We start from the raw sequence: 21422 nt of genomic DNA on the forward strand, positions 1-21422 counted from the left end.
AGAACCTGCCATGGTTCCCTATTGCCGTGAGGGTCCCGTGTGCATCCCATCTACGTTAGGATTTCGTTTTTTCTTTATTTCTTTTTTTCTTGAGATGGAGTCTTGCTCTGTCGCTCAGGCTGGAGTACAGTGGTGCCATCTTGGCACACTGCAACCTCTGCCTCTTGGGTTCAAACCATTCTCCTGCCTCAGCCTCTGGAGTAGCTGGGATTACAGGCTCCCGCCACCATACCCAGCTAATTTTTGTATTTTTAGTACAGCTCGGTTTTCACCATGTTGGCCAGGCTGGTCTCAAACTCCTGACCTCAGGTGATCCACCCACCCTAGCCTCCCAAAGTGCTGGGATGATAGGCGTGAGCCACTGCCCGGCCGCCTGCACTGTTTGGTCTGCCACACTGCCTCTCCCCCTCGCCTGTCCTCACTCCCTCTTTCCCGGGCTCCACCCCTTCAGCCTTCCTCAAACAGGCCAAGTCCCTCCAGTCCCAGGCCCTTGCCTTCACTGTGGCCAGCTTGGACGGCCTTTCTCTCCATCCCTCTGTGGAGCAGCTTGGAGCCTCTGTTTGTCTAACGGGCTTGTTCCCCAGTGTGCCTTCTGCCTAGCACACACCAAGTGCACCATGAATGCTTGTGGAAAGTTTTTTAACCTTTTTTTGTCTTTTTTTTTTTTTTCTTTTTTGAGATGGATTTTCCCTCTTGTCACCCATGCTGGAGTGCAGTGGTGCAATCTCGGCTCACTGCAATCTCCGCCCCCTGAGTTCAGGCGATTCTCCTGTCTCAGCCTTCCAAGTAGCTGGGATTACGGGCACCTGCCACCATGTCCGGCTAATTTTTGTATTCTTAGGGGAGATGGGGTTTCACCATGTTGACCAGGCTGGTCTCGAACTCCTGACCTCAGGTGATCCACCCACTTCAGCCTCCCAAAGTGCTGGGATTACAGGTGTGAGCTACTATGCCCAGCCCCTTGCTGCATCTTCTAAAAGCCACATTTAGCCTCCCCATCTCACAGATGAGCAAACCAAGGCTGGGAGATGCCATTTCTCCCAAGTGAGGGGCGAGAAGGAGGCCTCGGGAGCCTGTGTGCCTAACCTTGCCCTGTCTGCCCCCTTCACCCACCCCACAGTCCTCCCCACCCGCTGTGTAATCCCAGTGGCTTTGGAGGTGGCCTGGCATTCGCGCAGCCACCTGTGACTCAAGCAGGCTCTGTTCCCAGACTGTCGCGTTGGCTGGAAGCCCAGAAACTGCATCCCTGGAGGCTGCAGGCCAGGCCCCCCCACCACGGGATGCTGTGGGGGGCAGGTACGGTTCACTTCCTGGCCCCAGAGAGGTCCAGAAGGACTTCATGACCCCCCATGCTCTCCCCACCAGCTGGCCCTGGGCTACTGCACATTGTGAACCCAGTGGGGGAGGTCTCCTTCTCTCTCTGATCCTGTTTCTCTCTGTGTAAAGTGACGCTCCTGATAGCTGGCTCTCAGAGCTCTTGTAGGAAGGCATTCATTGAGCACCTACCGTATACCAGGCCAAGGGCTGGAGGGAGGATTCTAGGCTCAAGGGGGATATCTTCGGACAGAGGGAGCAGATGCCTGAAATATGAAATCATCACCAAGTGGCGTGGAAGAGGCAGAAGAGACACCGGGTCCCGAACCGAAGCCGGGATCCAGGGAGGCCTCCCGGAGGAGGGGATGCTTGCTGTGAGTCCTGCAGGGTAAGGGATGCCAGCTGGGGTCCGGTCTAGGCCCTGCCTGTGTAACCGTGGGGTGTGTCCCTCCAGCCTCAGTCTCCACCTCTGCAAAATGGAGATCAGAGCAGTTCCCATCTTCTTCCGGGGCTGCAGAGACTCTGCAGTGGCTCTGCCTGGTTTGTGGCCAGTGCTCCTGAGCCCTTGGCGGTGGAGATTGGGCCAGGCTCCTACCGCAGGGCCTTAGCACGGGCTGTTCCCTCTGCCTAGAATGCCCTTCCCCCAGACCTCTGCCCCGCCTGCCCCTTCCCCCTCTTCACTCGTGTCTCCACCTCCACCCTCTGTCTATCCCTCTCTCCCGGCCTACGTGACACGTGCCTACTAAGATGTCCTATAATTTGCTGATGTGCCCCGTACAAGGTCTACCCTCCTTTTTTTTTTTTTTTTTTTGAGACGGAGTCTCGCTCTGTCACCCAGGCTGGAGTGCAGTGGCCGGATCTCAGCTCACTGCAAGCTCCGCCTCCCGGATTTACGCCATTCTCCTGCCTCAGCCTCCCGAGTAGCTGGGACTACAGGCGCCCGCCACCTCGCCCGGCTAGTTTTTTGTATTTTTTTTTTTAGTAGAGACGGGGTTTCACCGTGTTAGCCAGGATGGTCTCAATCTCCTGACCTCGTGATCCGCCCGTCTCGGCCTCCCAAAGTGCTGGGATTACAGGCTTGAGCCACGGTGCCCGGCCTACCCTCCCTTTTTATCATGGTCTCCAGTACCGGCACACAAGAGGCCTCCAATAAATGCTGGTTGAACAGATGGATGATCCAGTGGCATTGAAGATGGTGGAGTTTGTTCCCAGAGCAGGCGTTTCTGGGGGGCTGAGTGGGGAAGCGGCCCCCCAATCCTGGTTTCCCTGGAAATGTCTACCGCTTCCAGAAACCACTGCCTCATTTTTTTTTTAGATGGAGTCTGGCTCTGTCGCCCAGGCTGGAGTGCAGTGGTGCGATCTCAGCTCATTGCAGCCTCCACCTCCCGGGTTCAAGTGATTCTCCTGCCTCGGCCTCCTGAGTAGCTGGGATTACAGGCATCAGCCACCATGCCCAGGTAATTTTTGTATTTTTGGTAGAGACAGGGTTTCACCATGTTGGCCAGGCTGCTCTCGAACTCCTGACCTCAAGCAGTCTGCCCACCTTGGCCTCCCAAAGTGCTGGGATTACAGGCGTGAGCCACCTCACCTAGCTCTTTTTTAAGGCAGGGTCTCACTCTGTTGCTCAGGCTGGAGTACAGTGGTACAGTCATAGCTCACTGTAGCCTTGACCTCCTGGGCTCAAGTGATCCTGCTACCTCAGCCTCCCAAGAAGCTGGGGCTACAGGTGAGCACCACCACACCCAGCTAAGTTTTAATTTTTTTTGTAGAGCCAGGGTCTCACTATGTTGCTGGGGCTGGTCTTGAACTCCTAGCCTAAAGTGATCTTCTCTCCTTGGCCTCCCCAAGTGCTGGTATTACGGGTGTGAGCCACTGTGCCCGGCCCAGTCTTGTAATATTATGTGTCCATTTATTCCTTCCCAAAATGATGAGGGATTAGTTATTATTATATATTTTTAAGAGACAGGGTCTCATTCTGTCACCCAGGCTGGAGTGCAGTGGCATGATCACGGCTCACTGCAGCCTCGAACGCCTGGGCTGAAGTGATCCTCCTGCCTCAGCCTCCCAAGTAGCTCGGACTACAAGCATGTGCCACCACACCTGGCTAATTTTTAAATTAGCTTTTTTTTTTTTTTTTTTTTTTTTTTTTTTTTTTTTGAGACGGAGTCTCGCTCTGCCGCCCAGGTTGGAATGCAGTGGCTGGATCTCAGCTCACTGCAAGCTCCGCCTCCCGGGTTTACGCCATTCTCCTGCCTCAGCCTCCCCAGTAGCTGGGACTACAGGCGCCCGCCACCTCGCCCGGCTAGTTTTTTGTATTTTTTAGTAGAGACGGGGTTTCACCGTGTTAGCCAGGATGGTCTCGATCTCCCGACCTCGTGATCCGCCCGTCTCGGCCTCCCAAAGTGCTGGGATTACAGGCTTGAGCCACCGCGCCCGGCCTTAAATTAGCTTTTTAAATTTTTTTTTTTTTTTTTTTGAGACGGAGTCTGGCTCTGTCGCCCGGGCTGGAGTGCAGTGGCCGGATCTCAGCTCACTGCAAGCTCCGCCTCCCGGGTTCCCGCCATTCTCCTGCCTCAGCCTCCCGAGTAGCTGGGACCACAGGCGCCCGCCACCTCGCCCGGCTAGTTTTTTGTATTTTTAGTAGAGACGGGGTTTCACCGTATTAGCCAGGATGGTCTCGATCTCCTGACCTCGTGATCTGCCCGTCTCAGCCTCCCAAAGTGCTGGGATTACAGGCTTGAGCCACCGCGCCCGGCCTAAATTTTTTGTAAGACAGTTTCACTCTGTTTGCCCAGGCTGGAGTGCAGTGGTGCAATCTTGGCTCACTGCAACCTCTGCCTCCCGGGTTCAAGCAATTATCCTGCCTCAGCCTCCTGAGTAGCTGGGACTACAGGCGCATGCCACCACACCCATTTAATTTTTGTATTTTTAGTAGAGATGGTGTTTCTCCATGTTGGCCAGGCTGGTCTAGAACTCCTGACCTCAAGTGATCTGCTCACCTTGGCCTCCCAGTGTGCTGGGATTTACAGGTGTGAGCCACCGAGCCTGGCGCTGATTAACTTTTAATTAACAGGGTCTTGCTAGTTTGCCTAGGCTGGAGTGCAGTGGTGCAATCATAGCTCACTGCAGTCCCGAACTCCTGGACTCAAGTGATCCTCCCATCTCAGCCTCCCAAAGTGCTGGGATTACACATGTGAGTCACTGTGCCTGGCCTGGATTCATTATTATTCCCACTTTACAGATGAGAATTTGGGGGCTCAGAGAGGTTAGGTCACTAGCCTCAGGTCACACAGCATCTGCCTGCTGAAGCTGGGGCTTGACCTCAGGCATCTGGAGCCCAAGGCTCCAGGACTCTACACGTTTGCCTCTTAGCAGCCAAGGACTCTATCCCCAGTTACAGAGGGAGGCCACTTGTCTGGGGCCACACGGGAGGCTCCCAGGCCACCTGCCCCTGCAGCCTCCCTCCCTGGGGCATGACTGCCACTCCTACCCGCACCTGGTCCTGTCCCTCACGCTGGAGAGGGCGAGCGAGAGGAGGAGGGCTTTTAATTTTAGAAATGATTCCTGCCGCAGAAGAGTTCCTACTGGTTTTCCCAGGCAGGACAGCACAGGACAGGAGACCCCTTGGCCCTACCACGCCCCTCCCCAGAAGGCCACCCCCGTCTGCGGGCTGCTTCCTCCCCGCCCCCAGCCTCTCCCACGGCTTCCCCATCTGGAGCCGCCCTCTCCGCCCAGGTGGTGAGTCTCCATGGCAACATCCCATCACAGGTGGTCGTAACCTTAGCAACCAGGTGCTCCCGCCCCACTGCCTGGGAGGCTCAAAGCTGCGCCTGCATCCCCCTCCCACGCTCTCCCTGCGCCCCGGGGCAGCTCTCCATGAGGAACTGAGGGAGATGCATCCCGCCAGGGATGCTGGACCCAGAGACTTGAGGGACACCCCAAGGTCACCCAGCAGCTGAGAGGCTGGGCGTGGGGTGCTCCATGGGACGTCAAACCTACCTCCCTTGTCCTGCTGGATGCAAAAGAACCTGCACTTCTCAGCATCTCCTGGGCACCTACTAGGTGCTGGGTCCATGCAGGCTCAGGCACGGTCACTACCCTCAGGAGGCTTCCACTCAGGACAAGGGGTGGGGAGACACCGACCGAGGACAGGAAGGGGACAATGCCTGGAATCCCAGCACTTTGGGAGGGAGAGGCAGGAGGACCGCTTGAGCCCAGGAGTTTGAAACCAGCCTGGGCAACACAGTGAGACCCTCATCTCAAAAAAAGAAAAAAAATTAGTTGGACGTGGTGGTGCATGCCTGGCCTGTAGCCCCAGCTACTTAGGAGGCTGAGGTGGGAGGATCGCTTGAGGCCAGGAGGTTGAGATTGCAGTGAGCCAGGATCTTACCACTGCATTCCAGTCTGGGTGACTGAGCAAGACCCTGTCTCAAAAAATATATATGCATATTGGCCGGGTGCACTGGCTCACACCTGTAATCCCAGCACTTTGGAAGGCCAAGGCAGATGGATCCATTGACGTCAAGAGTTTGAGACCAGTCTGGCCAACGTGATGAAAGTACAAAAATTAGCTGTCCCCATAAATAAGTGACCCCCAGAGTAAGTTCTAGGTTTAGAATGAAGTTTATCCATCTGCCATTAAAAAAAAAAAAAAAAAATCTCGGCCCGGCGCAGTGGCTCACACCTGTAATCCCAGCGCTTTGGGAAGCTGAGGTGGGCGGATCACCTGAGCTCAGGAGTTTGAGACCATCCTAGTCAACATGATGAAACCCCGTCTCCACTAAAAACACAGAAATTAGCTGGGCATGGTGGCAGCCGCCTGTAATCCCAGCTACGAGGGAGGCTGAGGTAGGAGAATCACTTGAACCCAGGAGGCGGAGGTTGCAGTGAGCTGAGATCGCACCACTGCACTCCAACCTGGGGGATAGAGTTAGACTCTATCTCAAAAAAAAAAACCAGAACTCTCCTCTGATATACATGGAAATTAATCGCCCACATCAGATTCTGAAGGAAACTCTTGCTTATATTGATTTTTTTTTTTTTTTTGAGTTGGAGTCTCACTCTGTCGCCCAGGCTGGAGTGCAGTGGCCGGATCTCAGCTCACTGCAAGCTCCACCTCCCGGGTTTACGCCATTCTCCTGCCTCAGCTTCCCGAGTAGCTGGGACTACAGGCGCCCGCCACCTCGCCTGGCTAGTTTTTTTTGTATTTTTTAGTAGAGATGGGGTTTCACCATGTTAGCCAGGATGGTCTCAATCTCCTGACCTCGTGATCCGCCCGTCTTGGCCTCCCAAAGTGTTGGGATTATAGGCTTGAGCCACCATACCGGGCTTTTTTTTTTTTTTTTTTGAAATGGAGTCTCGCTCTGTCCCCCAGGCTGGAGTGCAGTGGCGCGATCTCCAGCTCACTGCAAGCTATTTTTTTTTTTTTTTTGAGGCAGAGTCTCGCTCTGTCACCCAGGCTGGAGTGCAACGGCGCGATCACGGCTCACTGCAAGCTCCGCCTCCTGGGTTCAAGCAATTCTCCTGCCTCAGCCTCCTGAGTAGCTGGGATTACAGGCGTGCACCAACATGCCCAGTTAATTTTTGTGTTTTTAGTAGAGACGGGGTTTTCACCATGTTGGCCGGGATGGTATTGAACTCCTGACCTCATGATCCACCCACCTCAGCCTTCCAAAGTGCTGGGATTACCAGCATGAGCCACCGTGCCTGGCTTAGCCTTTTATTATGGAAAATTTTATACACAAACAAAGGCTTAGAGAATCACGTAATGAACCCCCATAAAGCCATCCCCTAAGTATGATGCATCTTGTTCCATAAGTCCCTCTTCACCCTCCCCAACAGCCTATGTCAAAGCAAATCCCAGATGCGAAGTAATTTCATCCATAAATATTTGCATTTCTAAAATACAACGACTTAAAAAAACACAGCCAACAATTCCATTATCATTTTTTAAGAAAATGGACAGTAATTTCTTTTTTTTTTTTTTTTTTTTTTTGAGACGGAGTCTCGCTCTGTCACCCAGGCTGGAGTGCAGTGGCCGGATCTCAGCTCACTGCAAGCTCCGCCTCCCGGGTTCACGCCATTCTCCTGCCTCAGCCTCCCGAGTAGCTGGGACAACAGGCGCCTGCCACCGCGCCCGTCTAGTTTTTTGTATTTTTTAGTAGAGATGGGGTTTCACCGTGTTCGCCAGGATGGTCTCGATCTCCTGACCTCGTGATCCGCCCGTCTCGGCCTCCCAAAGTGCTGGGATTACAGGCTTGAGCCACCACGCCCGGCCAGTAATTTCTTAATATGCTCAAATATCCAGCCAGTGTCCAATTTCCCTGACTGCCTTTTAAAATTTTTTCACACTTTGTTCAGTTCAGAATCCAAATAAGGTCCATTTATTGCAGTTGGTTGATATGTCTGTCTGTCTGTCTGTCTGTCTGTCTGTCTGTGTCTCTCTCTCTCTCTCATTTTTTTTTTCTTGAGACAGGGTCTCACTTTGTCACCCAGGCTGGAATGCTGGAATGCAGTGGTGCAGCCATAGCTCACTGTAGCCTTGAACTCCTGGGCTCAGGTGATCCCCCTGTCTCAGCCTCCTGAGTACCTGGGACCCTAGGTGCATGCCACCATGCCCATTAATTTTTTTCTTTCTTTCTTTTTTTTTGGTAGAGACAGGGTCTTGCTGTGTTGCCCAGGCTGGTTTTGAACTCCTGGGTTTAAGTGATCCTCCTGCCTCAGCTTCCAAAAGTGCTGGGATTACAGGCATGAGCCACTGAACCACCACTCTTGGCCTTAGTTATTCCTTACTGCTGTTTGTCTTATATGTTATTTTTCTGTCTTATCACACTGTGTGGAACCTCCAGTACAATGTTGAAGAGAACCAGTGGAACTGGACATCCTTCCCTTGTTTCTGGTCTTAGGGGGAGAGCACTCAGTCCTTCACCACTGAGGATGGCAGCTGTAGGGTTTTTATAGACACTTTTTATCTGGTTGAGGATATTCCATTCTATTCCTAGTTGCATGCTTTAAATCTGCATGAGTGCTGAATTTTGTCCAAGTGAGAGCTGAATGTTCTGCATCTACTGAGAAGAGCATATGGTTTTCCTCCCTTATGCTAATCATGTTGATTCTTGGGTATTAAACCAACCTTGCATTCCTGGGATAAGCCCCACTTGCTGGTCATGATGGAGAATCCCTTTTATAGATAGCTGGATTCAATTTGTTAATATTAAGGATTTGTGCATTGATATTCATGAGGGATATTGGCCTACGATTTTCTATAATGTGTTTTGGTTATGCTGGCCTCATAAAACATGTAGGGAAATGTTCCCTCCTCCTCTAGTTTCTGAAAGAGTTTGGGTAGGATTGGTGCTGTTTGTTCTTTAAAAGCTTCAGGATCAATTCTGTTGTTGTTGTTGTTGTTGTTGTTGTTTTCCAGAGAGGAAATCTTTATGTTGCCCAGGCTGACCTTGAACTCTTGGGCTCAAGCCATCTTCCTGCCTCAGCCTCCGAAAGCACTGGGATTTCAGGCATGAGCCACTGTGCCTGGCCTGGAAACAATTCTGAAGGTAGAGTTGTCAGCATTTGCTGATGGCTGGGACGTGGGAGGCAAGAGAAACAGGGGGAAAGGGCACCCTAGGGTGTAAGCTTGAATCAAGGAGCTGTTTCCTTGGATGCAGAAAGCTGGAGCGGCACCTGGTGGAAGGAGCATTGATTTGGGGTGTGCATTAATTTTGGAGTGCCTCTTTGGTGCTGGGGCAGAGATGAGGTCAGGGAAATGGAAGTCAGAAGCCTTTTCAGCATAAACGTGGAACCCACAGGCATCTCTGTCTCTGACTTCGTGCCCATTACCCCCAGCTTCCTGTTCCCATACTGCTTCCGGTCTGTGTTCACTGGCCAGTGTGCAGGAACTCTGTCCTCTGTCAGGCACTGGAACCCTAGCGGCCTTGGGCCCGTCATTCCTGGGTGAATCCTGACCCCTGCTGGCTCTGGTCAGCACGGCTGAGGCCAGCTCGGCCAAGGCCAGCGTGGCCGCGCAGTGGTCGGGGAGTCCACAGAGCCGAGTCCACAGAGCCGAGTCCTGAAGGGAGGTAGAGAGTGTGAGAAGGGCCGGGCGCGGTGGCTCAAGCCTGTAATCCCAGCACTTTGGGAGGCCGAGACGGGCGGATCACGAGGTCAGGAGATCGAGACCATCCTGGCTAACCCAGTGAAACCCCGTCTCTACTAAAAATACAAAAAATTAGCCGGGCGCGGTGGCGGGCGCCTGTAATCCCAGCTACTCGGGAGGCTGAGGCAGGAGAATGGCGGGAACCCGGGAGGCGGAGCTTGCAGTGAGCCGAGATCGCGCCACTGCACTCCAGCCTGGGTGACAAAGCGAGACTCGGTCTCAAAAAAAAAAAAAAAAAAAAAGAGAGTGTGAGAAACTGGAGGCAGAAGGGCCCGAAGTTCAGACAGACCTAGGCCCACTCGGAAAGCCCCTGTCTAAAGGGCAAGGCGGGGGAGCCGGGACTTATTCCTGTGGACAGTGGGGGCTTTGGGGAAGCGCAGAGTGGGAGGGACCTGGTGAGATCCCCAGAGCTTGAGCCCTGGCCATGGAGCTGGGACCCCCAGAAGCGTTCTTTTTGAGACAGGGTCTCGCTCTGTCACCCAGGCTGCAGTGCAGTGGCACAATCAGATCATCACAGCCTCGGCCTCCTTGGCTCAAGTGATCCTCCCGCCTCCGCCTCCCTAAGTGCTGGGATTATAAGTGTGAGCCACAGCGACTCTCTTTTTCTCTCCTTCCTTTTTGACTTCCTTCCTCCCTCTCACCTCCCTTTCTCCTTCCCCTTCTCTTTTTTCTCACTCTCTCTTTCTCCTCAGTGCGTGGCTATTTAAAAAAAAAAAAAAAAAAGAAAAAAAAAAAAAAAAGTGTGAGCCACAGCTCCGGGCCCTAGGGGTTTGCTAACCTCTCTCACCCTGGGCGGTCCCCAGGCTCAAACCAGCAATTCCTGAACCCTAGGAGCTCTCCTCGTGGGCACAGCTTCTTCTGTTTACAAACCTTCTTCCCTTCATATCCATGTCCTCGTCTAAGTCCAGGCAGGAAATCGAGACCCAGAAACAGGTGGCGATGGGCAGCATGGGCCTCTGTGGCAGAAGGTCCCACGCTACACAGCACTGTCCGGGTCCTTGCACGGGTTTTCCAGAGGCGCAGGGAGGCCTCTCCTCGGTCGTTCAAGGCAGGCATGGACCTGCGGCGTGAGGCCGATGGTGACTTGCTTTCTCCCAGCTCCTGGGGCCACGGCGCGTTCATTCCCTTTTCTTTTTTATCTTTTCTTTTTTTTTTTTTTGAGACGGAGTCTTGCTCTGTCGCTCCAGTTGGAGTGCAATGGCGTAATCTCAGCTCACTGCAACCTCTGTCTCCCAGGTTGAAATGATTCTCCTGCCTCAGTCTCCTGAGTAGCTGGGATTACAGGCGCCTGCCACCATGCCCAGATAATTTTTGGACTTTACTAAAAGTCCAAAAGAGATGGGGTTTTGCTATGATGGCCAGGCTGGTCTGGAACTCCTGGCCTCAGGGGATCCACCCACCTTGGTCTCCCAAAGTGGTGGGATTACAGGCGTGAGCCACCGTGCCCAGCCTCATTCCCTTTTCTCTTTGCCTCTCTCAGGCACTGGGACTTCGTTTCTGTGCCCACAAGATGGGGGTGGCTGGGAGCCCCGGTGGCTTGGGGCAGAGGAAAGGCATGGTGGGGGAGATGGAGCAGCAGGCAGCCCACTTCCTAGGCTAGGATTCTGGCTGTGTTACCCTGTGCAAACTGCTTAACCTCTCTGGGCCTCAGCCACCTCATCCGTGAATGAGAATAAAAAAGGACCTGCCTGAGGGTTTGGGGGAGGGTTCTGTGAAGCAGAGCTACCTTGGAGAAGGCAGCGGGGTCAGGGAGGTGCCAGACTGACCATCAGCAATGTCCAGCTCCCGTCCTCCTTTGGAAGCCTCCAGAACCTGCAGTGAGGTGGTGCCCTGAGGATCTCTGGCTGGTGTCGGGGCGAGACGGGCCCATCTGTCTTATCCACCAATGTCTCCCAGAGTGGGGCCTCCGAGGGCAAGACCCGAGGGCTTTCGGCCAGCACCCGGAAGCCGTGGGCCGTGGTGACAGTGGGCACAGGCAGCAAAGCTGGTTCCCGGGCCAAAGGCCGCGGCCCCCACACAGTGATCCGAGGGCTGCGCTGACCATGGGCAGGGAGTTGAAAGGGTGAGTCTGGGCCAGGGTCGGGAGCAGCCTGCAGACAGCACGGCGGGCTGGCTGGCGGGACCCGCTGGGGCTGGGGATTTGTACAGGGCAGGAGGGCGGAGGCCTGGGGGGATCCAGTGTCTCAAGCCGGGCCGGCCGCTGTGTCCTCATTTCTCTGCCGGTTCCCTCTCTATGTCTCCGCCGCTGTTTCTGCCTCTCCCTGTCTCTCTCCAGATCTCTCTGTGCCTCCCTATCTGTAACCGGGTTTTTCTTCTCTGACTCTTTGTAAAATATTAAATTTTCAATGTAATGTGGAATGTAAAATATTAAATATTAAATTTCTCCTTTTAAAATATTAAAAGCAGGCCAGGTGCAGTGGCGTGCACCTGTCATCCCAGCACTTTGGAAAGCTGAGGTGGGAGGATTCCTTGAGCCCAGGAGGTCAAGGCTGCAATGAGCTGTGCTCACACCACAGCACCCGGGCCTGGGCCACAGAGCAAGACCCTGTCTCTTAAAAATAAATACATAGATACAATTAAAAGTGGCTTTGTAGTTGGTTGGAGGTCTTGGACTCCTCCAGCAGATCCTCTAGTGATGGGCAGCTGGGTTACTTCTAGTCTTTTCCAAGCAGCTCAGAGTGGCTCTCTGGGGTAGAAATGGTTGAGAGGAACAGGTTCGTTCTGGTCTATTATCTGGGGAGTTCTATCTGTGTCCCCAGGAAGCTGACCTCTCCCTCTCCGGCCTGCACAGCATTCTGTTAGTGTCTTCGGGCCTCATTTCAAAGTTTCGTGCCCTGGGCTGGGCATGGTGGCTCACGTCTGTAATCGCAGCAATTGGGGAGGCCGAGGCGGGTGGATCACTGGAGATCAGGAGTTCGAGACCAGCCTGGCCAACATGACGAAAGCCCGTCTCTACTAAAAATACAAAAATTAGCTGGGTGTGGTGGCGGGTGCCTGTAATCCCAGCTACTCGGGAGGCTGAGGAAGGAGAATTACTTGAGCCAGGAAGGCAGAGGTTGCAGTCAGCTGAGATCGTGCCTCTGCACTCCAGCCTGGGTGACAGAGTGAGACTACATCTTAAAAAAAAAAAAAAAAAAAAAGCCAAGCCTGGTAATGGTCACCTGTAATCCCAGCTACTCAGGAGGCTGAGGCAGGAGAATCACTTCAACCTGGGAGGCGGAGGCTGCAGTGAGCTGAGATCGCGACATTGCACTCCAATCTGAGCAACAAAGAATGAAAAAAAGAAAAAAAAATATATAAAATATATATATATTTCTCAAAAGAAAAAAAAATTATACATTTTTTCTAGAGATGGGATCTCCCTATTTTGCCCAGGCTGGTCTTGAACTCCAGGGATCAAAGAGATCCTCCTGCCTCAGCCTCCCAAAGTGCTGGGATTCCAGGTGAGAACCATTGTACCCAACCTCAGGACACGCTGTGAGCAGGGAAGGAACCCAGAGGGGGCTGGCTGTAGGTGACCAGTCCACCTCACAAGGGGGGCAGCAGTGGGGGCAGGTGTTAGCAGCATGGGCTGTGGGGTCCAGCCTCCTGATGCACCCGGCTCCTGAGGCACCCACCCTCCTGATACACCCATCCTCCTGATACACCCCCCCCTCCTGATACACCCCCCCCCGATACACCCACCCTCCTGATACACCCACCCTCCTGATACACCCACCTCCTGATACACCCACCTCCTGATACACCCCACCCTCCTGATACACCCCACCCTCCTGATACACGCACCCTCCTGATACACCCCACCCTCCTGATGCACCCACCCTCCTGATACACCCACCCTCCTGATGAACCCACCCTCCTGATACACCCCACCCTCCTGATGAACCCACCCTCCTGATACACCCCACCCTCCTGATGAACCCACCCTCCTGATACACCCCACCCTCCTGATGAACCCACCCTCCTGATACACCCCACCCTCCTGATGAACCCACCCTCCTGGTACACCCCACCCTCCTGATACACCCCACCCTCCTGATACACCCCACCCTCCTGATGCACCCACCCTCCTGATACACCCCACCCTCCTGATACACCCACCCTCCTGGTACACCCACCCTCCTGATGAACCCACCCTCCTGGTACACCCACCCTCCTGATACACCCCACCCTCCTGATACACCCACCCTCCTGATACACCCCACCCTCCTGATGAACCCACCCTCCTGGTACACCCACCCTCCTGATGCACCCACCCTCCTGATACACCCACCTCCTGATACACCCCACCCTCCTGATACACCCCACCCTCCTGATACACCCACCCTCCTGATACACCCACCCTCCTGATACACCCACCCTCCTGATACACCCACCCTCCTGATGCACCCACCCTCCTGATGCACCCACCCTCCTGATACACCCACCCTCCTGATGCACCCACCCTCCTGATGCACCCACCCTCCTGATGCACCCACCCTCCTGATACACCCCACCCTCCTGATACACCCCACCCTCCTGATACACCCCACCCTCCTGATACACCCCACCCTCCTGATGCACCCACCCTCCTGATACACCCCACCCTCCTGATGCACCCACCTCCTGATGCACCCCACCCTCCTGATACACCCACCCTCCTGATACACCCCACCCTCCTGATACACCCCACCCTCCTGATGCACCCACCCTCCTGATACACCCACCCTCCTGATACACCCCCCCTCCTGATACACCCCACCCTCCTGATACACCCCACCCTCCTGATGCACCCACCCTCCTGATACACCCCACCCTCCTGATGCACCCACCCTCCTGATGCACCCACCCTCCTGATGCACCCACCCTCCTGATGCACCCCACCCTCCTGATGCACCCCACCCTCCTGATGCACCCACCCTCCTGATGCACCCACCCTCCTGATGCACCCACCCTCCTGATGCACCCACCCTCCTGATGCACCCACCCTCCTGATGCACCCACCCTCCTGATGCACCCGGCTCCTGCTGTCTCAGGGGTTGGCCTGGGGTTCCACAAGCCCCTCATCGGACTGAGGCTCCTGACTCGCCTGTCCCGGCCTTGCCTGTACCTGCCTTGGTCACCTGTGAACCCTCACCCCCAGGAAGGACCATGGCTGGTATTTGATGAGCTCCAGGGTCTGAGTCCAATCTCCAAGAATACAGGTTTCCTCAGAAGGTCAAGGGAAAAGCAAGATTCTGGGGCTCAAACACAATGAGGTTTGCAGTTTTATTAAGAAAACAAAAATTCAACCTATACAAAAAGGAAAGCACTTCCGTTCCAGCAGGTGGCACCGTGGTGGGAACGGCGGCCAAGTCTGTGGGGAACCAAGCTGCTCCGGCCTGTCCTGCAGCCCTGGCCCGGCTACGCGTCCTGCTGCTGGATGAAGGGGTTGGGGATGGCCTCCATGCCGTCCTGCGGGCAGATCAGCACCACAGACGTGCCCCGGCACACCACGAGGCCTAGCTGCCGGGTGTCCTCCGTGAGCTTGTACTGGTCGTCAGGGTCTGGGAAGGAGCAGACAGAGAGGGCTGAGGGAGCTCCAGGAGGCCTCTGAGAATTCCCACCGACACAAGACCCTCGCTCCGCCCTCCCCACCTGCACCCTGCGGGTGCCATGAGCATGTGGGGACCCCAGAGGGGGTGCACTCTGCGGGGCAGGTCCCCGGCTCCCATGGCTCAGACCCACAGCCCCTAGAGACCAGCGACAGCTCCACAGACAGCAGCCACAGCCTGCCCTCACTCCACAAACCACAGGAACAGGGAGGCCTGAGCGACAGCCGGCTACCCTGGGTCTTGGAGCTCACTGGAGCCCAGGCACCAGGGCTGGGGACCAGGTTATCAGATGGCCAGCCAGAATACAGGCACCCCGGGCCTCCTGGTCTCTGCAGGGTTCCTGGAACCCTAGGGGGCCAATTTTCACCCTATAAGAGGCTGGGGCCTGGGTGCGGTGGCTCACGCCTGTAATCCCAGCACTTTGGGAGGCCGAGGCGGGTAGGTCACGAGGTCAGGAGATTCAAGACCATCCTGGCTAACACGGTGAAACCCCATCTCTACTAAAAATACAAAAAAATTGGCCGGGCGCAGTGGCTCAAGCCTGTAATCCCAGCACTTTGGGAGGCCGAGACGGGCGGATCACGAGGTCAGGAGATTGAGACCATCCTGGCTAACACGGTGAAACCCCATCTCTACTAAAAAATACAAAAAAACACCCAGGCGAGGTGGCGGGAGCCTGTAGTCCCAGTTACTCGGGAGGCTGAGGCAGGAGAATGGTGTAAACCCAGGAGGCGGAGCTTGCAGTGAGCTGAGATCCGGCCACTGCACTCCAGCCTGGGCGACAGAGCTAGACTCCGTCTCAGAAAGAAAAAAAAAAAAAAAGCGGCTGGGCTGGGTGCAGTGGCTCACGCCTATAATCCCAGCACTTTGAGAGGCTGAGGTGGGCAGATCACGAGGTCAAGAAATTGAGACCATCCTGGCCAACATGGTGAAACTTGGCCTCTACTAAAAATACAACAAATTAGCTGAGTGTGGTGGCAGGCGCCTGTAGTCCATCTACTCGGGAGGCTGAGGCAGGAGAATCGCTTGAACCCGGGAGGCGGAGATTACAGTGAGCTGAGATGGCGCCACTGCACTCCAGCCTGGTGACAGTGAGATACTGTCTCAAAAAAAAAAAAAAAAAAAAAAGAGGCTGTTCATGTGGGTGGGACCCACGTGGGGATCATGTGGGCTGGCACCCCAGGGAAGTACCAGCAAGCCCAAGACAAGCTCTGAAGAGGCTGACGGCAATGAAAACTCCTCACTACTGTGGTCGTGTGCTGGTGGGGGCATGGGAGAACCACGGGGCCCAGGTTTTTAACATTTTTGTTTTAGAGACCAGGTCTTGCTCTGTCCCTCAGGCTGGAGTGCAGTAGCGTCATCCCAGCTCACAGCCCCAACCTCCTGGGCTCAAGCAATCCTCCTGCCTTCGCCTCCCGAGTAGCTGGGGCCATAGGCACATGCACCGTCATGCCTGGCTAATTCATTTTTTTTTTGTTTTTTTGTAGAGACAGGGTCCCAGTATGTTGCCCAGGTTGGTCTCAAATTCCTGGGCTCAAGTGATCCTCCTGTCCCGGCCTCCCAAAGTGCAGGGATTACAGGCATGAGCCACCGTGGCCAGCTCCAAGAATAAATCTTGTGTCAGTATCAATGGGTCCGAGGGGTAAGACTGTCTCTTTCTAAGTCCTGGCCTCCCCCCGATGCCTGGGCCGGGCTGGGGACTTGCAGCAGGATCTTCTAGCGGGGAGAGTCTGAGGACCTGGCGGCCTCACTGGGGAGGAGAGCGAGCAGGGGCAGGGAAATGAGGGAGTGTTCTCTGGGGAGGGGATGGGGGCCCTGCGTTCATAGTGGGGATTAACAAGGCAGAAGAGGAGAGGGGCCCGAGAGGGGTCCCACAGCACGCTCGCTCTCCCACAGCAAGGCTGCTCTCGGCTGGGTGCCACAGCTCACACCTGGAACCCCAGCACTTTGGGAGGCTGAAGCAGGGGGATGGCGTGAGCCCAGGAGTTTGAGACCAGCCTGGGCAACACAGTGAGACCTCAGCTTATCTCTTTTTTTTGGAGACGGAGTCTTACTCTGTTTCTCAGGCTGGAGTGCAGTTGCACCATCTTGGCTCACTGCAGCTTCCGCCTCCCGGGTTCAAGCGATTCTCCTGCCTCAGCCTCCCGAGCAGCTGGGATTACAGGTGTGAGCCACCGTGCCCGGCCCCTCGCGACACCAGTTTAACAAAAACTGAAATAATACAACATTTAAAAAGCCTGTCCTCTAACTGTGCTGCGAGCATTTTAAGTGCCCTGTCAGTATGTAGAGACCAGTGGGGAAGCTTCCCCGTCTCTCCAGGCCCCACAACAATGGAGTTTCCAGCTTTGTGAGGACGTCCAGGACCGGTGAGCGCTCAGCCCGTCCATCGGCCAACACAAGGCTTCACGTTGGTGCCTCAGAGTGAGGTTTTGTGGGTTTCAGGGAGGAAGAGGCAGCAGGCAGCTCCATGGCCGCCTCCCTTGCCCTGCTGCCCCCTCACCCCACTGCCCTCCTCATCCCGCTGCCCGCCTCAGCCACCGCCCCACTCACCTCGCATGTACTCAATGGTGCCGTCCAGCACAAGGTTGAGGAGTGGGTCGAAGCCCTTCAGGATTCCACTGGCTTGGAGAAATCACCGGGGGAGAGAAATGAGAAGGCATGAGATCCATCTTGGGTACACGGCCTGCCCCAGCGTGGCCCAGGCATGGGGCTCACTGCTTCAGGGATGGAGGACTGAGGGTGGGGGAGGGCTCCCGGGAGGGGCTGGTGACAGGCGCCTCCAGAGTGACCCCCACCATGGGCAGCCGACTGTGTCTGCGGGGGGCTAGAGGACAAACACTTCTGGCCGTGTGGGCCACAGGGTGCCGGTCACAGCTGCTGGCTCGGGCTGCCTGGGTGGAAGCAGCTTCGGTGATGAGTCCACGTGTGGCTGAACCGTGGCCAGTCAGCTCGACACACAGGCACTGAAACGGGAATTTCGTATCACTTCCACATCATGAGACAGTCTTCTTTTGATCCCTTTCCAGATATTTAAAAGTCATAAAAACAATTCTCCGCTCCAAAACAGTAGCAAAACAGGCCGCGGCACATGCATGCGGTGGAACCACCAGCCGGGAAGAGGAGCGAGGCTGGCGCAGGCCGCGGTGCGGATGTGCCTGAGGACGCGCCTGAGGACGCCACGCTCGGTGAGAGACGCCAGCCACAGAAGGCCGCGCAGCGTGTGATCCCGTTTCTATGAAAGGTCCAGGACAGGCCAATCCACAGAGACAGGGAGGGGATGTGTGGGTGCCGGAGAGGCGACAGGCAGTGACAGCTGATGGGGACAGGGCTTCCTCTAGGGGAGACGGAGTGCTCTGCTGGGACAGCGGTGGTGACTGCGCTGCCTGACCCGTGCTGGGTCCCTCAGTGAGTTCACGGAATACAGAAGAACAAATCCCAGCCCTGCAGCTCAGGGCTTGCGGGGAGCGGGCAAGAGAGATGCTCTGAGACCCGGGTGCAAAGGCTTTGGGGGCTGAGGCGGTTGCTGTGGCTTCTCTCTCCACGCTGCCTGCCCCACCCCCCAAGCCTCGCCGCCTTAGGTCACAACTTGGCACCTTGGGTTAGGGCTCTCTGACCCGGTGGTGACCTCTGCCATCTGATCCTGCTCCGCAGTGTCTGGTGACACTGAGAAGGGTGAAGGGGGAGCTGCGTGTCCTCAGCAGAGGCCAGCCCACCCTCCCTGTCCGGGACTCCCGTCCTCTCCCCCCAGGCTCCTCCAGCCCAGGCCCAGGAGCGGTTCCGCCTCTGCGCTCACTGAGGGGCGTCCCACAGCCACCCGCTCCCTACCCTCCTTCTTACCCCTGTCATCTTTCAGGTGCTTCCTCCAGACACCAACCCACACCCCTTAGGGTGCTGCCCTCTGCATGCCCCCCACCAATCTCAGGAAGCAGGCACCCCAGGCATTATTCTGCCCGCCTATCTTCTCCCAAGGCAGGGCTGTGAGCCTGTCCATGGCCGTTCTGCGCTGCGAACTACGACCAGAGGCGAAAGTGGCCCACCGCTCATCTCTGTATGCCAAAGTTTCACTGGCCCACCAGCACACTCGCCCGCTCAGGCACTGACCAGGGCGGCTCTCCTGCTCTGCGGGCATAGCTCACTGGTTGTGACAAGAGACCATCTGGGCTGCAAAGCTGAAGATATTTGCTGTCTGGCCTTCTACAGAGAAGGTCTGCCCACCTGCATACAGGCTTTAGCTCCTACCTCCACGGCTCCCTCTCTCTGTGCTCAAGTCCCTCCCCTGCAAAATGAAACTTGTCACCTATGAGATGGGGTCAGACGCAGCGGTTCAGGTCCTTGGCACCAGCCTGACCAGTGAGCCAGCCCTCCTCACGGGGACAGATGTGAGCACTGAGGTAGGTAGGTCTCTAACCAAGGTTCCCCTCCCCGGGGTGTGGGCTCGGGCCTGTGACTCTGAGGGGACATGACGTCACTCCTGCACTTAGGTTATGCAGCTGTTTAAGCCCCTGAACCAGCTGACTTTGAGCCAATCTAGAGGGAAACACCCTGGGTGAGCCTGACCATATCAGGTGAGTCCTTCAGGGAGCAAACCCTTTCTCTGCTGTGTGTGTGCGTGTGTGTGATTTATTTATTTTTAGACGGAGTCTCGCTCTGTCTCCCAGACTGGAGTGCAGTGGCGCGATCTCAGCTCACTGCAACCTCTGCCTCCTGGGTTCAAGAGATTCTCCTGCCTCAGCCTCCTGAGTTGTTGGGATTACAGGTGTGCGCCACCACGCCCAGCTAATTTTTTTGTATTTTTCGTAGAGATGGGGTTTCACAAAACCCCATGTTGGTCAGGCTGGTCTCGATCTCCTGATCATATGATCCGCCTGCCTCAGTCTCCCAAAGTGCTGGGGTTACAGGCGTGAGTCCCTGCGCCCCGCCAAGAGCTGCAGCATGCATCACCAGCCCACTGCCCATGCGAATGCTTCCTGCCCTCTGAGAGCTCGCCCTGTCTTCACTAGATTCCATGGAAGAGTCGCAGGCAGAGGCAAGCATCAGGTTAACATGCACGAAACCGCAAACGGTGACAGGTGCCACCAGGATCCTAGAACGATGGGGGGCCTGACGCCAGGGTCAGGGAGGGCTTCCCAGAGCAAGCACCTGTGGAACTTGTGCTTTTGCCGCCCTTTGCAGTCATAATCAGAAGTATGGATTCGGATTTTACTCCAAAACAACGGGGAGCCTCAGAGCTTTTCAGCAGGGAGCAAGAAGCCTCCATTTCTTTTTCATTAGGTGCCTCTGGCCGCTGAGTGGAGACTGACCTTAGTAGCTGTGATTCCCAATCACAGCTTGGGGGTCGGGGGGCGATCCTATCCCCAGAGAACACTAAGCAATGTCTGAGGCTATTTAGGTTGTCACAACTTGGTGGAGGCCAGGGATGCTGCTCAGCACCCTGCAGTGCCCCAGGACGGCCCCACTCCAGAGAATCCGGCCCCAAATGTGTCCACACTGCTGTGCGGGAAAGACCTTGACTTAGAGGGAGGAAGAGGAGAAGCCGGGAGATCTGTGGGGATCTGGGGCAGTCCTTGGACACACAGGACTGCTCTGGAGGCCAAGCCGGAAATCCCAATACCGGCTGCGCCACTGTGACTTTGGGTTACGTTTGTTTCCCGCTCCTTGCCCCAGTTTCCCCGCCTGCAAAATGGCCATACCAGTTCCTACCTCCCGGCGTAATTCGGAAGCCTGCACAAGGTAGTCGGCGTCAAGCGTGTAAAGAGGCGCCTCTGCGGCGGCTCACGCCTGTCATCCCAGCACTTTGGGAGGCCGAGACGGGCGAATCACTTGAGGTCAGAAGTTTGAGACCAGCCTGGCCAACATGGTGAAACCCCGTCTCTACTAGAAATACAAAAATTAACCAGGAGTGGTGGCGCCTGTAGCCCCAGCCACGCAGGAGGCTGAGGCAGGAGAATCGCTTGAACCCGGGAGGCGGAGGTTGCAGTGAGCTGAGATCGCACCACTTGCACTCCAGACTGGGCGACGGAGCGAGACTGCGTCTCAAATAAATACATAAATAAAAATAAATAAAAGAGGCGCCTCTGCATGCATCCTCATCACCTCTCTTGCTGAGTTTATTTTAAAATTTTAAAGGGGGGGTGCCAACGGCGGGAGCCGCCTCACCTTCGCGTCCTCCCTGAAACTTCACCCGGATCGTCTTGTCGATGTACTTGGACAAGTCCAAGATGCTCTCCTTTTTCTTCTTCTCCTTATCCTGCGGGGAAAGCAGAGCGCATGAGGCCTGGAGCGCGGCCCGAGCCCCACGCCCCCCGGCTCCGGATTCCGCCGCGCGCTCACCGCCATCTTGTCGCGCCGTGCGGCTCTTCGCAGACACCGCCCCGTGCCCTGTG

The 21422-nt window shown here is 55.6% G+C and overlaps 1 protein-coding gene and 1 long non-coding RNA gene across 2 annotated transcripts; one reads left to right on the plus strand and one right to left on the minus strand.

The window, feature by feature from the left end:
* Positions 1 to 11487: 11487 nt before the first annotated feature.
* On the plus strand, positions 11488 to 21128 carry LOC144336976 (uncharacterized). Its single transcript, XR_013409525.1, has 5 exons — positions 11488 to 11528; positions 18066 to 18224; positions 19009 to 19430; positions 19521 to 19604; positions 20040 to 21128. It is a non-coding gene; the product is annotated as an uncharacterized LOC144336976 (long non-coding RNA).
* On the minus strand, positions 14700 to 21404 carry LSM7 (LSM7 homolog, U6 small nuclear RNA and mRNA degradation associated). Its single transcript, XM_015122421.3, has 4 exons — positions 21370 to 21404; positions 21196 to 21286; positions 17590 to 17661; positions 14700 to 14991 (listed from the first exon to the last, which is right to left on the minus strand). Exons 1-4 carry the CDS (start codon positions 21373 to 21375, stop codon positions 14849 to 14851), a joined length of 312 nt encoding a protein of 103 aa, XP_014977907.1. The 5' UTR covers positions 21376 to 21404; the 3' UTR covers positions 14700 to 14848.
* Between the last annotated feature and the right edge of the window lie 18 nt (positions 21405 to 21422).

This window comes from Macaca mulatta, chromosome 19 (genome assembly GCF_049350105.2).
Source record: "Macaca mulatta isolate MMU2019108-1 chromosome 19, T2T-MMU8v2.0, whole genome shotgun sequence".
In the NCBI taxonomy this organism is placed as follows: domain Eukaryota; kingdom Metazoa; phylum Chordata; class Mammalia; order Primates; family Cercopithecidae; genus Macaca; species Macaca mulatta.